We start from the raw sequence: 17,346 nt of genomic DNA, 5'->3' as shown, positions 1-17,346 counted from the left end.
AAGGTCCCACATGGGAGGTGAGTTAGGAAAATTCAGTCGCTAGGTATACATGGAGAGGTGGTAAATTGGATTAGACATTGGCTCGATGGAAGAAGCCAGAGAGTGGTGGTAGAGAATTGCTTCTCTGAGTGGAGGCCTGTGACTAGTGGTGTGCCACAGGGATCAGTGCTGGGTCCATTGTTATTTGTCATCTATGTCAATGATCTGGATGATAATCTGGTAAATTGGATCAGCAAATTTGCTGATGATACAAAGATTGGAGTGGTAGTAGACAGTGAGGAAGGTTTTCAGAGCCTGCAGAGGGACTTGGACCAGCTGGGAAAATGGGCTGAAAAATGGCAGATGGAGTTTAATACAGACAAGTGTGAGGTATTGCACGTTGGAAGGACAAACCAAGGTAGAACATACAGAGTTAATGATAGGGCACTGAGGAGTGCAGTAGAACAGAGGGATCTGGGAATACAGATACAAAATTCCCTAAAAGTGGCGTCACAGGTAGATAGGGTCGTAAAGAGAGCTTTTGGTACATTGGCCTTTATTAACCAAAGTATTGAGTATAAGAGCTGGAATTTTATGATGAAGTTGTATAGGGCATTGGTGAGGCCGAATCTGGAGTGTTGTGTTCAGTTTTGGTCACCAAATTACAGGAAGGATATAAATAAGGTTGAAAGAGTGCAGAGAAGGTTTACAAGGATGTTGCCGGGACTTGAGAAACTCAGTTACAGAGAAAGGTTGAATTGGTTAGGACTTTATTCCCTGGAGCATAGAAGAATGAGGGGAGATTTGATAGAGGTATATAAAATTTTGATGGGTATAGATAGAGTGAATGCAAGCAGATGACATGGGTTAAGGGTGAGGGGGGAAAAGTTTAAAGGGAACATTGGGGGCGCATCTTCACACAGAGAGTGGTGGGCGTATGGAATGAGCTGCCAGACGAGGTGGTAAATGCGGATTCTTTTTTAACATTTAAGAATAAATTGGATAGATACATGGATGGGAGGTGTATGGAGGGATATGGTCCGTGTGCAGGTCAGTGGGACTAGGCAGAAAATGGTTTGGCACAGCCAAGAAGGGCCAAAAGGCCTGTTTCTATGCTGTAGTTTTTCTATGGTTTCTAAGTTCATAGACTTGGTTTTGTCTTTTCTAAAGCTAAGAAAATATTTCTTTTGCTGTTCAGTACTAATAATGGAATGTCCTGATTGGGAGAGGTTTTTATTTCTTTGTGTTTAACATTGGGATCATAACAGCATGTCTTCTTTAAGTTTAAATTAAATTGGAATTTACAACCATGTAATGTGCATTTCCCAATCTGAATTGCAGGAAGTGCACAGACAAAAGAGGATACTTTGGTTGTTAAAATTGGTTCAGTATCCATGGCTCCGCAGGCTGATAATCCCCTTGGAAGAACAGTTCTGAGGAAGGACATATACCAGTAAGTAAATCTGACAGGAAAAGCTGTATGGAATTTTTTTCTATGTGTACTGAGCTTTTCACACAGTGTCATTTTCTGACGACCAGAAACCAAAGCAAATTCAGTCTCACCCTATGCGCAAACAATCTTATGGGGGATCTCAGCAGGTCAAGTAGCATCTGCTGGTTGGGGGCAGGCAGAAATTTTCCATATTTCAGTTTGAAACTCTGCATCAGTCCTGACCCAAATCATTGATAATTCCTTGTCCCTCCACCTCACAGATGCTGCTGAACCTTTAGGGTTTCTCCATCAGATGATGTGTTGCTCCAGATTCCAGCATCTGGAGTCTCTTGTGTCTCAGTATCATCCTATGTAGCTTGTTACCCTAAAATTGTTGACCAGTGTATATTTTTTTCCATAAAAAGGCAGCTTTTCTTTTTTTTAAAGCTCGCACCTCTTCTCTATTGTTCTAGGTTACTGATCTGAAGTGGTAAAATTTTGAGTGATACAAAGCTGCATTGTACTGATCTTTAATTTTTGACTATTTGATTTGTCCTTGCTTCCATGGCTATACATTAACATCTGGGAATCAGAGATGAACCAGAGGTTAGATTCTGATGTACCTGACCTTTATCAGTCTACAAACATACTAAACAGGGGAGCCTGATATATTTTGAGCCCAGCCCATTGTTTTATATCTGAAGGAGGAAGCGCCACACCATTCATTTTCAATGGGTTTATTTACATGAAAGGATTCATCAGTAGAATTCCTTTATTTGCTTGACCTCACTGTTTTGATTAATTGCTAGTACTTTAAGGAGCTTTAAATTATTTTTCATTTTTTAAAATGTTAAATAATATTTATTTTTTTCATTTGAGTCTCTATATAATATTTGAATGTCTCTGATTATTGGAGATTAGAGACATTTAAAACGATTAAAAGGTCTTTGATGGTGACTGTGGACTTCAGGCCCTCCCACTGGGTGGCCTGAGACTCAAATACCTGATGCTTAGTTAGTGCTTGCAACTTGTGTGGCCATGTAGACATATTTTCACAGATGGAAGCTGGTTTACCCACCCATTTGTACCTGTAGCAGACAGGTATGACCTGGTGGCCCCAACAAGTATGAATTTGTGCACCGTATCACAGCTGGTGAAGCCACTACCACACATTGTCAGAGGCCCACATTCAATTCTGAACTTGTGTGCTGTCTGTGTGTGGAGCTTGCACATTCTTCCTGAATGTTCTAGTTTTCTCCCACTTCCCAAAATTGCATTGGAGTTGGAATTGATATATTATTGTCACAAGAACTGAGCTTCAGCACAAAGTTAAATAAATAAGCAATACATATCAAGAACATGAGATGATGTGAGTCCATAGGTTGTTGAAATAACTCAGTGATGGGGGTGAGTGAAGTTATCCCTTCTTGTTCAAGAGCCTGATGATTGATGGGTAATACCCGCTCCTGAAACTCGTGATGAGAGCTGGAAGCTCCTGAGGGCAGCAGCGAGAAGAGAGCATGGCCTGGATGGTGGGTTTCTTGATGTTGGATGTAGCTTTTCTGTGAGAACACCCCATGAAGATGTGCTCTGTGGTGGGGAGGGCTTTTCCTGTGATGGTCTGGGCCATATCCACTACTTTTTGTGGGCTTTTCTGTTCAAAGGCATTGGTGTTTTCATACCAGACCGTGATGCAACCACACATCTATAGAAGTTTTAGATGTGATGCTGAATCTTAGTAAACTTCTAAGGAAGTAGAGGCACTGCTATGTTACATGCTGGACCCAGAAGAGATCCTCCAAAATGATAACACTGAGGAATTTAAATTTGCTGACCGTCTCCACCTCTGATGCCTTCATGAGGACTGGCTAATGGACCTCAGGTTTCTTCCTCCTGAAGTTAATAATCAGCTCTTTGATCTCCCTCCTCTGTGCTGATTCATCACCACCTTTGATTTGGTCAGTGACAGTTGTGTCATCACTAAACTTAATTATGGCATTGGAACTATGCTTAGCCACACAGTGATAAGTATAAAGTGAGTAGAGCAGGGGGCTAAGTACACAGCCTTATGGTGCAACTGTGCTGATGGTGATTGTGGAGGAGATGTTCTTAACAATCTGAACTGACTGGATCAGCAAGTGAGGAAATCAAGGATCCAGTTGCACATGGAGGTATTGAGGCCTAGTTCTTGAAACTTATTTGTTAGTCTTGAAGAGATGATAGTATTGAATGCTGAGCTGGAGTCAATGAAGAGCATCCTGATATATGCATCTTTGCTGTCCAGATGTTCCCGGGTTGGGTAAAGAGCCAATGAAGTAACATCTGCTTTTGACTTGTTGTGAGAATAGTCAAATTAGAGCAGATCCAAATCGTTTCTCAGGCTGATGTTGATATGTTTCAACATCAATCTCTCAAAGCACTTTATCATAGTGGATGTAAGTGCTACTGGTCAATGGTCACTGAGGCAGATTACCACATGACACTGGTGTAATTAAAGCCTGCTTGAAGAAGGTGGGTACATCAGACTGCCAATGCGAGAGGCTAAAGATAATGGTGAACACTCCGGCCAATTGATTAGCACAGGGGGACGGTTGATTAGAATGTAGAGAGGATTTTTAATAATGAGATTAATGCCAGATAAGGGTAAAATGGTGATTGACAGTTAGTGTGGTCTTGGTGAGTCAAAGGGCTTGTTTCCTTACAGTACCCTGACTTTATACATAAATAATTCTGCAAAGTTCGATATGCAGTTAAATTAATGCATCAAAGTAGAGGTTTTGTGTCACTTCTATACTTAATGTATTTCTTTATTGACTGTTTACTCAGTAAAATTGTAATCACATATAATGTTAGTATTTTCCTGCTGCCATGCTTTACAGGAGTTAGTTTTTGCAGTGAAAAGCAATAGTTAATTAATTAATTGGAGACAAATATGTTACAAATTTGTGTTGAGACCATGTTGGCTACATGTATGAAAGAAAGAACTTATAAGCTGAAGCATTTTGTCAAAACACCGTATATTCTCTGAAATCTTTCCCAGGATATGTAAACCATACTGATCAGATAGATTGTGGAAAGAGGTAGCTATTAGAAATGTAAAAGATTCCTAATTCTCTGCTGGCATCACTACAATCAGTTCAAGAGCTATTCCTTTGTGAGAAAAGTGAATTGATAGCATTGAGCTTCAGTAAGTTTGTCAGATATTTAGTTATTATATAGATCAGATGACACCAACATGTTAAACATGAACATTTGTGAAGGTAATTCAGTATTGCTGAGGAAATATCTGCAAAAACCACTGAAAGCTTTAGTAAATGTAATGCTTTTAATGTTAAATGGAAATAGTTTAGTGATTCAAGAAGCATTTGAACCATTAAAACAAAAATATAGTATTATGCTCTTACCACATAACTACATTCTCAGCAGCAGCCACTTCAGAGTAATGTTGAGCTTGTGTAGACTCAACCATAATGAAAGAAAATCCTGTTTAATAGAAAGACTTTTATGCAACAGATCTCTTTAGTGTATTGTGTTAGAGTGTAACATCAATAATAAATCAACACATCTCCAAATATCATCAGTTAAAATGAGTTTTATCATATTGATGTCGCTGGGAAGTGTTGAATACTCTATAATTGTGCAGACTAGCGGTCAAAGCCATTTATGATGTAGCAAAATGTAACCGCTCATTCGTGTAAAGGTACTGTCCAGAAGAAGGCAATGGTAAACCAGTTCTGTAAAATAATTTGTCAAGAACAATTGTGGTCAAAGACCACAATCGCCCATGTTGTACGACACGGCACATAATAATGGTGATGAATTTATTATCTCCTTAGGAAACCAAGAGGCTGAAGACATGACTAACACCAGTGATTAACATTGCAGACATGACAGACTTGCCAGTGCTCAAAGATCTTGAGCTAAAACCTAAATGTTTTATATCAAGTTTGAGAAACTTCAGAGAGAGTTATCCATCTGCCCTCTGGATAGTGATGTTACAATTTTTTGCATTAAAAATTGTGCTAATTATCTTTGCAGATATTATTTGTCCCATCAGGTCACTCTCTTGGGAAGCACAACTCACTTCTGTTATTACATATGCAACATTATTTACTAACACTTTTAATATCTTTGACTTCATCTTCTGTTGAACCCGTCATGTTCACCCCATGCTGAAATTGAAAGCAGTTATATGTTTTTCAGTCATCTTTATTTGCCCTTTGCACATTGGTGTCTCATGTACAATCTCCTTTATATTGGCTTCACTCCTTCTTTCATCCATAACTTTCTTAAATCTCTACTTTTTTTCTGTTTTTGTGACTTGGATTCTGGGGAGCTTAGCTACTATTGTAGAGGTCATCATCACCTTGTCCTCACTCTGTCTCACTTTGTTCTCAATCTCCATCCTATTTTGAAAGTATCTTTCATACCTTTTATTTCTCTTAGAGTGGGAAATATTTAAAGGTACTACATTAAAAGAGACAGTGTTAATTTTACTTTTTAATACCACGCATTAGGAATAACAACTTGCAGGAAAAGCCAGTATTAATGTAGCGTAAGTTTCCAAAGTGGAAAGCAGGATGACCATTTGATACCAAGTTATGAAGGGTTAGGGGGAAACAGGATAAGCCATTCAGTACTTTGTATCTGTTTGCTCATTCAATTAGATTATGGTTTATTTGTATCTTTGCTTTATTCCGCTTGATATCCTTCTGTCCCTTTTAATTGGAAATTTTCATATTTCGACTTTTCATATTGAAAAACAAATGTCTGGCTCTAGTATTAAAATTGTAATTTTCCCCAATCCTACCAATAAAGTAGCATAGAAAGATCCAGCACAGAAAGACTTTTGCAGCATATTGTGCCAGCATTTCCTCTTTGCCATCCCATTTATTTCTTTTACCCTGTGCTTTTCTCCTGAGCCACTAAATTTTCGTCTTTAACTATCCTGAAAGTTCAATCACAAATAGCATGCTGGCCTTCATCAAACAAGGCATGAGTAAAGAAGTTGGGACGTTAGGGTGCAGTTGTAGATGTTGTTGAGATTGTATTTGGGATACTGTGTTCAGTTTTGGTCACCATGCTACAGAAAGAATGCCATTAAGCTGCAGAGAGTATAGAGGAGGTTTCTGAAGGTGCTGCTGTGACTTGAGTGACTGAGTTATGGAGAGATGTTGAGCAGATTGGATCTTTATTCATTGGTGTATAAGAGACTGAGTGGTGTATAAAATCATGAGTGGCAAAGGATGATTATGTGCATTTTTTTCCAGGGGCATAGGTTTAAGATGAGAGGAGAGAGATTTTATAGGAATCTGAAGGGCAACTTTTCCCCCGAGGTTGTATGTATATAGAATGATCTGTCAGAAATGGTACATTAACAACCTGCAGAGGCACATAGATATCAAGGTTTAGAGAAGTATGGGCCAAATGTGGTAAATTAAATCAATTAGATGGGTGCTTTGGTTGGCCTGGACCATTTATTTATGACTCTCTGACTCTCTATAACTCTATCTATCTATTTCCAATGTTGAAGTTTCTGTATAACTCTGCTCAACTCCATCAGATACACTTAAGACAGGGGTCCCCAACCTTTTTTGCACCGCGTACCGGTTTAATACTGACAATATTCTTACGGACCGGCTGACGGGGGCGGGGGGGGCGGTGGTGTTCAATTTCAACAGTGTGTGACAGGGAATGAGGAAAGGTGCAGCTGACTCGTATCGTTTCATATCACCAAACCATATCGTTTCCTCACATCCCGGTAGCACATGCTTTGCGGCCCGGTGGTTGGGGACCACTGACTTAGGACATAAAAGTAAATGCTCCTTTTGTTATCTCCTGGAGGAAATAGTTTGCCTAGATCTTTTCTGTGGAATTTGATTGCCATTTTTAATGCCTCAATCAGACCACCTCTCAACCTTGTAAAATCAAGTGAATACAAACTCAATCTATATAGACTGCTTGTTATATTTAAGTTTCTTAGATATGATTTATGTTGGGTGAAGTTTGTACTGCTCTCTCCCTATCTCCCTCTGAAGCCAGATTATCTTTCGCTTCCTTTTTAAAATAGTCATTATCTCCTTTAAAAGATTGTACTTGGTAGACTTCCGTGACTCTACTATCAAGAGGACAAGGTTAGCCACCTCCTGAAGGTTTTGTCAGAGTTGTGCACCATCCTTGTATGGGAATATTCTTTCCCTGTCCCTGGTTTCAATCCCAGAACTCTATGGAAAAGCACCATGGATCTATCTTCAGTACAAGCATCCTGTGATTTAAGAAAGTAGCTCTACAGTGCCATCCCAAAGACATTTGGCTAAGGGCAGTAAACAATTGACCGGTAATTAATGCCCACATTTTGGAAAACTGCATGAACGGAATTGTTGACTCCTCTGAGATGAATTCTCATCCCAGAATTTGCCTACAGAAAGCAAAAAAACTGCTTGAACTGCATTCCTGGCATGCAAGTCAGTGAAGTGCCAATAAAATAGCAAACATGAGGAAATCTGCAGATGCTGGAATTTCAAGCAACACACATAAAAGTTACTGGTGAATGCAGCAGGCCAAGGAGGTCGATTGTACCTCTTCCTAGAGGTGCTGCCTGGCCTGCTGCGTTCACCAGCAACTTTTATGTGTGTTGCCAATAAAATAGGCCAGTTTGCAGCAGGCTTATAGATCTGCACTCCCCCTCTCCAGTACCCCCACAGCTGCCTTTTTGTAAACTCTGTAGAATCAGAAGCTCAAGACACAATTTGTTGTTACGGTACTTCACTTTAGTATTGTGCACTAATCTTTCTTTTTCTTCCTTAATGTATAGGAATTAACGTTTTGCTTGGCAGCATTCCAATTTGGGAGAAGTGTCTTGAACAGAGAGTGGTTAGACTGAGGAACTCACTGTCAAATGGGTAGTTGAGATGTTTTTAAGGAGTAGTTAAATGCATAAAGGATCAGCTTTGTGTTGGCGCGTAGCCAAGTGGTTAAGGCGTTCGTCTAGTGATCTGAAGGTCGCTAGTTCGAGCCTTGGCTGAGGCCACGTGTTGTGTCCTTGAGCAAGGCACTTAACCACATATTGCTCTGCGACGACACTGGTGCCAAACTGTATGGGTCCTAATGCCCTTCCCTTGGACAACATCAGTGGCGTGGAATGGGAAGATTTGCAGCATGGGCAACTGCCAGTCTTCCATATAACCTTGCCCAGGCCTACGCCCTGGAAACCTTCCAAGGCATAAATTCATGGTCTCACGAGACTAACGGATGCCTATAAAATAATAAAAGGATCAGCTGAATGTGCAAAAAGGATAAAGCAGTGTGAGGGGAGTGGCCATGTCACATTACCATGGATTGCTTAGGTCAGATTGCCAGATTCTCTACAGTAAATTCTGTGCAAATACAACCTGAAAAGGAATAGCAATGTAACAAGAAAAAGTTGAATTAAATATTTACAGTGGCCATGATTTTGATACATTAGGTAATTTTTGCTGTTAGGGAGGTTTTGACACTGAGGAGTCTATTTCACATGAATGCAATTATGTATTATACACGCCTGGATGATGCACAATGCCATCCTGGATATCTAAAGATTAAAGATTAGTTTTATTTGTCACACCTACATCGAAACAATAAGTGAAATGTGTTGTTCTGCATCAAATCACGTTAGTGAGGATCGTGTTGGGCAGCCTTCAAGTGTCGCCATTCTTCCAGCGCCAACCTAGCATGCTCACAATTCACCAGCCATAATCTGTACACCTTTGGAATGTGGAAGGAAATTGAAGCACCTAGAGGAAGCCCACGTAGTAATGGGAAGAACATACAAACACTTACAGACAGTGTTGGGAATTGAACCCAGTTTACTGGTGCTGTATAGCGTCATATTAGCCGCCTTGCTATTGTGCTGTCCTCATCTATGTGCCATTCATATCTTTATATTTCAACGACATTCCCACCTAACTTCCCTGTATATCTGGCTAGGAATGTTGAACATACTGTGACCTGGAGACAATATTTGAACTGGTTTTCAGGAGAAGAGAAGGCGAGAGGTCCAGACTTATTGCCCATGTTTAGAGTCACGTAGTATTGCTGGTCCTTCAGTCTGTATTACCAGTGCTGAATCTTTGAGATCCCATTCATTCAAGCCAGTTCATACCAGAGATTTTCTTCCCCCATCCATATACAGTGCCTATAAAAAGTATTCATCCCCCTTGGAAGTTTTCATGTTTTATTGTTTTACAACATTGAATCACAGTGGATTTAATTTAGCTTTTTTTACACCGATCAACAGAAAAAACTGTTTCGTATCAAAATGAAAACAAATTTCTCCGAATGGGTCTAAATTTATTCCTATTATTACACAGAAAATAATTGATTGCCATAGTTACTCACCTCCTTCAAATGAGTATTTAGTAGATGCACCTTTGGCAGCAATTACAGCCTTGAGTCTGTGTGGATAGGTCTCTATCAGCTTTGCACATCTGCACACTGCAAATTTTCCCCATTTTTCTTTGCAAAACTGCTCAAGCTTTGGCAGGTTGCGTAGCGGATCGTGAGTGAACAGCCCTTTTCAACTGCAGCCACAAATTCTCAATTGGTTTGTGGTCTGGACTCTGACTTGGCCACTCCAGGATATTAAATTTGTTGTTTTTAAGCCATTCTTGCGTAGTTTTCGCTTTACGCTTGGGGTCATTGTCTGCTGGAAAACAAATCATCTCCCTCATTGCAGTTCTCTTGCAGACTGCATCAGGTTTTTCTCCAGCATTTCCCTGTAGTTTGCTGCATTCATTTTACCCTGTACCTTCACAAGCCTTCCAGGGTCTGCTGCAGTGAAGCATAGTCATAGTCATAGTCATACTTTATTGATCCCGGGGGAAATTGGTTTTCGTTACAGTTGCACCATAAATAATTAAATAGTAATAAAACCATAAATAGTTAAATAGTAATATGTAAATTATGCCCGGAAATAAGTCCAGGACCAGCTCAGGGTGTCTGACCCTCCAAGGGAGGAGTTGTAAAGTTTGATGGCCACAGGCAAGAATGACTTCCTATGACGCTCTGTGTTGCATCTCAGTGGAATGAGTCTCTGGCTGAATGTACTCCTGTCCCCAACCAGTACATTATGTAGCATCCTCACAGCATGGTGCAGCCGCCACCATACTTCACGGCGGGGATGGTGTGTTTTTGATGATGTGTGGTGTTGCACTTGCACCAAACGTAGCATTTAGTCTGATGGCCAAAATACTCAAATTTGGTTTCCTCAGACCATAGAACCTTCTTCCAGCTGACTTCCGAGTCTCTCACATACTTTCTGGCAAACTCAAGCTGAGATTTCATATTTTTTTTGCTAAATATGGCTTTCTTTTTGCCACTCTCCTATGTGACTGGTGAAAACCCTGAGCAAAAGCTATTGTATGCACAGTTTCTTCCATCTCAGCTTCTGAAGCTTGTAACTCCTCCAGAGTTATCATAAATTTCTTGGTGGCCTCCCTCACTAGTTCCCTTCTTGCACAGTCACTCAGTTTTTGAAGATGGCCTGCTCTGGGCAGATTTACAGCTGTGCCATATTCTTTCCATTTCTTGATGACTGACTTAACTGTACTCCAAGGGATATTCAGTGATTTGGAAATTTTCTTTTATCCATCTCCTGACTTGTGCTTTTCAATAACCTTTCAGTGGAATTGCTTGGAGTGTTTTGTCTTCATGGTGTAGTTTCTGCCATTATACTGACTCACCAGCATTTGGACTTCCCAGATACAGCTGTATTTTTACTACAATCAATACCTTGACTGCTTAAACCAGTTGGATGCACAAGTGATGATTTGGTGTGTCATATTAAAGGAGATGAATACTTATGCAATCTATTGTTTTGCATTCTATATTTGTAATTAATTTAGATCACTTTGTAGAGATGTGTTTCCACCTTTGACACAAAAGAGTCTTTTTCTGTTGATCCAAGTCAAAACAAACCACTGTGATTCAATGTTATAAAGCAATGAAGCATGAAAACCTCCAGGGGGCGGGGTGGGGAGGAATGGTAAATTCTTTTTATAGGCACTGTATTTATTAGCACACAAAGGTGTTGGAGGAACTGGGGACAGGCAGCATCTATGGAAGGAAATGGACAGTCAACATTTCTAGTTGAGACCCTTTATTAGGACTTCACAAAGGGGAGCAGTGGGAGGGGTTCTCACAGAGCTCCTGTCAAAGGGAGGAAGAAATCTTCTTCAAGGTAGGCATTCCTTGAAGGGGCTTTGTCTTAGAGCAGCGAAATGGAGTCATGGGAAACTACAGATACTGGAAATCTGGAGCAATACACAAATGAGTCCAGACAAGGTTCTCGATCTGAAATGTCAACTGTCTGCTTCCCTTTATAGATGCTGCCTGAGCCACTAAATTCCTTCAGTTCTTTTGTAGGTTGATCCAGGTTTCCAGCATCTGCAGTATCTTCTGTCTCTGTATATTTATTAAGTTCTCTTTGCAGGATTATTGCTGAATCTGTTTCCACCATTCTTTTAAACACTACATTCCAAGATCTGTGCACGGTTAATTGTGGATTTCCACAGCATTTTGCAGTTGGCAGCGTGCCGGCTTGTGATTTTCTTTTCCCTTACTCTGATTAAGGACACATTGCTAATCAGGGTTTTTTTCCCCCCTGTTTTTTGACTTTGGATGGATGCATAGGAGTAGCAGAGCACTCATGATAATGCCTCCAGGCCAGTGTCTGTCAGTATAACATACCTTTTTAGAGACCTTCACTTAGCAATTTGACCAGTGAGCTCCCTTTGTTCTGTATATTTAAATATGAAATGGAGCACAGTTTAGTTAATCAAAACTAAACAATTATATTTTTCTAATGAATGTGATTCCCATCAAAATCAGAATTTGTATGAGCTTACTATTACTATGATTTGTTGTTTTAGTCTTGACTATATTTTAAAAAATGTGAGTATTATTGGCATTTTGAAAAAAGATCAACTTTACCAAATCACATGGTTCCAGTTGGATGTTCCCCATTTCTGCATGCAGAAGAGGGGAACATCTGACTGGAAAGATACAAAGTGAAATTCAGTCCAAAAAATTCTTGAATCTTGATTTTTCAACTCACCTGGGGTTTATATTAACTGTGCACACATGACCTGGTATTTCTTTGATTGATTGTGGAAAATAATCTTTTGTCAATCTCAACAAAATAAATCAACATTAACCTTTAATAATTAGCTGTATCTTTGGAAAAGAAGGATGCTCTAACATGTAACCTAGTTTTCTTCTTGCATAAAACATAGAAGATGACCAGCGGTCACATTAATCAAGTTGAAAATGTCCTCCAACTAAACTGCAATCTGGCCTTCAATGATTTTTAATGTATTTATTCATTTGCAGCATTGTCGCCATTGGCAATCCCACCATTTACTATCAATCTCTTATTGCCGCTGAATTGAAGAAGTAGTTTATACTGACAAATCTCTGACAGATATGCCAGACAGAAGAAGGATGGCAGATTTCTAACCCTGAAGGACATTAGTGAGTTAGATGGGTTTTATGACAGTTCAGTGACTTCATGGTTGTTTTTCCTGAATCTAGGTCATTTTAAGTTAGAGATGGATTCAGCTACTGAGTTTAAGTTACTCTCCTAGTGTAGTAGTAGTTGAGTGAATATCTCAGGATCAGTCACCCAGGTCTAGCTGTTAGTCCATGGCCTTCTCCATTATGCTGGTATCATCACTATCAAGTTTTATTAAGTCTACCCATACTGGAAGTGAACAGATCCAGCACTCTAGTTGGAGAACATAAAATGAAGTCTCAACAAGGTCTTGAACTAGCACAAAATTATATGCTTTACTCTGTTGAAGAATCAGCATTTGGTTTGTGAATTACTCTCAGCATTAGTTATGGCATTGGATGGAATTTGTTTTTACATAAGGCCAGTGTGCTCTTCCTTCTGAACAAGTTTCAGTTCCGTTTCCTTTAAAATGATCATGCCCAACCGAAATGCACTGCACCAATATGAGTTCTATTCCAGAAGCTCATTCTCATGGTTAAGAACTAATGTTCTCATCAGCATTTCAATACTTGAATAAATGATCCACAAATATACTACCGTTATCCCAACACAGGAAATTTGGACTAAAAGAAAATATTTGAAAGTAAAAGCGGAACCCGTAATGCCAATCCTGGTGAACACTACTTGTTTCCATTCTCCAGGCTGATTCACAGCATTAGTAATAACTCTCTGACAATTGGATTACAATTAGCTTTTCATATAACTTAACAACAATTTCAATTGGCATTCATAATCCTAAAGATCAGCTAAGATTTTTGCAGTCAGGGTTAGATGGATGTACAAAAGGCAATTAACTTCCTTTGCCTCCACAGATGATACTTGACCTGCTGTGTTTTTCTAGCAGTTTTTTTTTGCTCCAGGTACCAGTATCTGCAGTCATTCGTGTCTTAACGTCAGGTCTGAATTTTTTTTTTATGTGTTATGTTGTACTGAGATAGGAATAGCTTGCATCTGTCCTTGTAAGAAGCCCCCAATTTCTTTGCAGAAAAACTTTCAAAGAAAGTGAAGAGATTTGTTCAAGAAGGGTCTTATAGGAGAGGGAGAGAAAGTGAGGCAGAGAAATTTAAAGACTGAATTTGTTTTTGAAGCCTGGGCAGTAGTTGTGTAATCAAAATCAGGCTTCACCACAGGCCAGAAAAGGAGGAGCACTTAGATCCTGGAGGGCACTGTGGTTGGAAAGGTTACAGAGATTGGGAGGGAAAACAAGGCGCAGATGGAGCTGAGAGGTTACACAATTTAGTAACTTTATTTTTTAGAGCTTTTGGCTCATCCTATAAATACCTGTGGGACCAGATATAAAATGCACATGATTTTTCTGGAACAATTTAAACTGCTATATGGGTTTTCCTCTTGCCTTGTGCTAATTTCTGAGAACAGTTCAAATGAACTTAGTAGTTAAAAGAGAAATAATAGTTCATTTAACAAACCAAATTGTTACTTAGATATACAGTATATTCAGATCATGTCTTTTCGGGAAAACCAGGAAAATTATATGTACATTGCAGAGCTTATGATTTCTACAATTGAAATTAGATGGCATGCATTGTGATGCATATTATTCCTAGATGAACAATGTTACAAATCTGTTTACCAAGCCTCATGTGACTTTGATGATGATTAAAAAAACGTGATGAATGGTTAACATTCCAGGAGTCATGAATAAATGTAACGCATCTACTCTTCACGCTGTTTAGTTATGTTCCACTCCAGCTGATCTTATAGAATATTGGTCAGCAGAACATTTTAAGAAGTAAATGTTTTCAAATCATTTAATGTAGAACACCCAGTAAGGAACATTTATATAATCTATAAAATCATAGTATGTAAATCTGAACATTATGAGATGCATTTGCAGAAACTGGAACAGTAGTAGTAAGTCAGTCCCTCAAGCTTCTTTTGCAGTTCACTAGGATATTGCTGATCCAATCTATAACACCATTTTGCTGCTCGCTCCTGCTCCATACCACTTGACTCCCTGCCACTTCAAATGTCTGTCAATCTGCACTGTGAATATATGCAATGACCCCCACTCCCCTTCCTGACTCTCTGGGGCAGAGAAATGTGAAGATTCATATCTTTTGAAAGAAGAAATTCTTCCTCATCTCTGTCTGTTTTGAAGTGAAAGTTTCCCCTCAGTGTCAACTTTGTCAATACTCTTCAGAACCTTTTGTGCTTCAATGCATTCATCTGAAATTCCAGTGAGCTTAGAACCAACCTGATCAATCTCTTTTCATAAATGTAATCTTTAGATTAAACCAAATGTATCCTAAACCAATGTATTTTCCAGACACAACTAAAATACTTTTTATGAAGATTCCTGAGGCAAGATGTAGCCTGTACTATGTGATTTTAAAGAAAAATGCCCAGAAATTGGGCTAGGACTTTTTTCTTGCTTCTAAAGCAAAATTCTCCTGTTTTGAATAGTTAGTTCCCATTTCTGGCAGAATCCCAGGAAGCTGAATTGTGTATTTTATGTGCTTCTCTGTAACACGGGTTTTATGATGGGTGATGAAATCATCAACATGAACAACTTGGATTCATTTATAAATAAATAGGTGAAATTAAATGACAACCTATGACTTTAAAACTTAATGCACAACATATTGTGCACCATGCTGTAAATATTGAGCCATGTATCATTTAGAATGTATGTGACAAATTCAAGGTGTAGTCCATCTGGTCCAAGCACCTTCTCCTTATTAATTGCAGAAGCTTGGACCAGATGGACTACACCCCAGGTTTCTAAAAGAGGTAGCAGAAGGGTACGTAATGATTATTAGAAATGATCTTTCAAGAATTGCTTAGAATGGTTCCGGAGGGCTGAAAATTTGCATATGCTACTCCACTCTTTAAAAAGGGAGGGAGGCAGAAGAAAGGGCATTATAGGCCAGTCAGCCTGACCTCAGTGGGTGGAAAGATGGTGGAGTCCATTGTTAAGGATGAGGTTTTGGGATAATTGGAGCACATGATAACATAGGCCAAAATCAGCATGGCTTCCGTAAGTAGATATCTTGCCTGTCAAATTTGTTGAAATTCCCTGAGGAAATCACAAGCAGGATAGACAAAAGAGAGTCAGTAGATAGAAAAAATAGGTGCAGGAGTAGGCCATTCGGCCCTTCGAGCCTGCACCGCCATTTATTATGATCATGGCTGATCATCCAACTCAGAACCCAGCCTTCCCTCCATACCCCCTGACCCCTGTAGCCACAAGGGCCATATCTAACTTCCTTTTAAACATAGCTAATGAACTGGCCTCAACAGTTTGCTGTGGCAGAGAATTCCACAGATTCACCACTCTCTGTGTGAAGAAGTTTTTCCTAACCTCGGTCCTAAAAGGCTTCCCCTCTATCCTCAAACTGTGACCCCTCGTTCTAGACCTCCCCAACATCGGGAACAATCTTCCTGCATCTAGCCTGTCCAATCCCTTTAGGATCTTATACGTTTCAATCAGATCCCCCCTCAATCTTCTAAATTCCAACGAGTACAAGCCCAGTTCATCCAGTCTTTCTTCATATGAAAGACCTGCCATCCCAGGAATCAATCTGGTGAACCTTCTTTGTACTCCCTCTATGGCAAAGATGTCTTTCCTCAGATTAGGGGACCAAAACTGCACACAATACTCCAGGTGTGGTCTCACCAAGGCCTTGTACAACTGCAGTAGTACCTCCCTGCTCCTGTACTCGAATCCTCTCGCTATAAATGCCAGCATACCATTCGCCTTTTTCACTGCCTGCTGTAACTGCATGCCCACTTTCAATGACTGGTGTATAATGACACCCAGGTCTCGTTGCACCTCCCCTTTTCCTAATCGGCCACCATTCAGATAATAATCTGTTTTCCTATTTTTGCCACCAAAGTGGATAACTTCACATTTATCCACATTAAATTGCATCTGCCATGAGTTTGCCCACTCACCCAACCTATCCAAGTCACCCTGCATCCTCTTAGCATCCTCCTCACTGCTAACACTGCCACCCAGCTTTGTGTCATCCGCAAACTTGGAGATGCTGCATTTAATTCCCTCATCCAAGTCATTAATATATATTGTAAACAACTGGGGTCCCAGCACTGAGCCTTGCGGTACCCCACTAGTCACCGCCTGCCATTCTGAAAAGGTCCCGTTTATTCCCACTCTTTGCTTCCTGTCTGCTAACCAATTCTCCACCCACACCAATACCTTACCCCCAATACCGTGTGCTTTAAGTTTGCACACTAATCTCCTATGTGGGACCTTGTCAAAAGCCTTTTGAAAATCCAAATATACCATATCCACTGGTTCTCCCCTATCCACTCTACTAGTTACATCCTCAAAAAATTCTATGAGATTCGTCAGACATGATTTTCCTTTCACAAATCCATGCTGACTTTGTCCGATCATTTCACCGCT

At 39.8% G+C, this 17,346-nt stretch overlaps 1 protein-coding gene across 4 annotated transcripts in view; it reads left to right on the top strand.

Moving 5' to 3' along the window:
- Nucleotides 1-17,346, top strand: part of LOC134352539 (intermembrane lipid transfer protein VPS13B-like) — a 1,085,891-nt gene that overhangs the window by 764,179 nt on the left and 304,366 nt on the right. For all 4 annotated transcript variants that reach the window (XM_063059809.1, XM_063059800.1, XM_063059806.1 and 1 more), the window contains exon 30: nucleotides 1,321-1,432. In XM_063059809.1, the coding sequence (XP_062915879.1) occupies nucleotides 1,321-1,432 (112 nt within the window). The remainder of the gene's footprint in view (nucleotides 1-1,320; nucleotides 1,433-17,346) is intronic.

This window comes from Mobula hypostoma, chromosome 1, assembly GCF_963921235.1.
Source record: "Mobula hypostoma chromosome 1, sMobHyp1.1, whole genome shotgun sequence".
Taxonomy (NCBI): domain Eukaryota; kingdom Metazoa; phylum Chordata; class Chondrichthyes; order Myliobatiformes; family Myliobatidae; genus Mobula; species Mobula hypostoma.
Note: the sequence above shows the minus strand (reverse complement) of the source record. Positions and strands in the feature narration are given on the sequence as shown.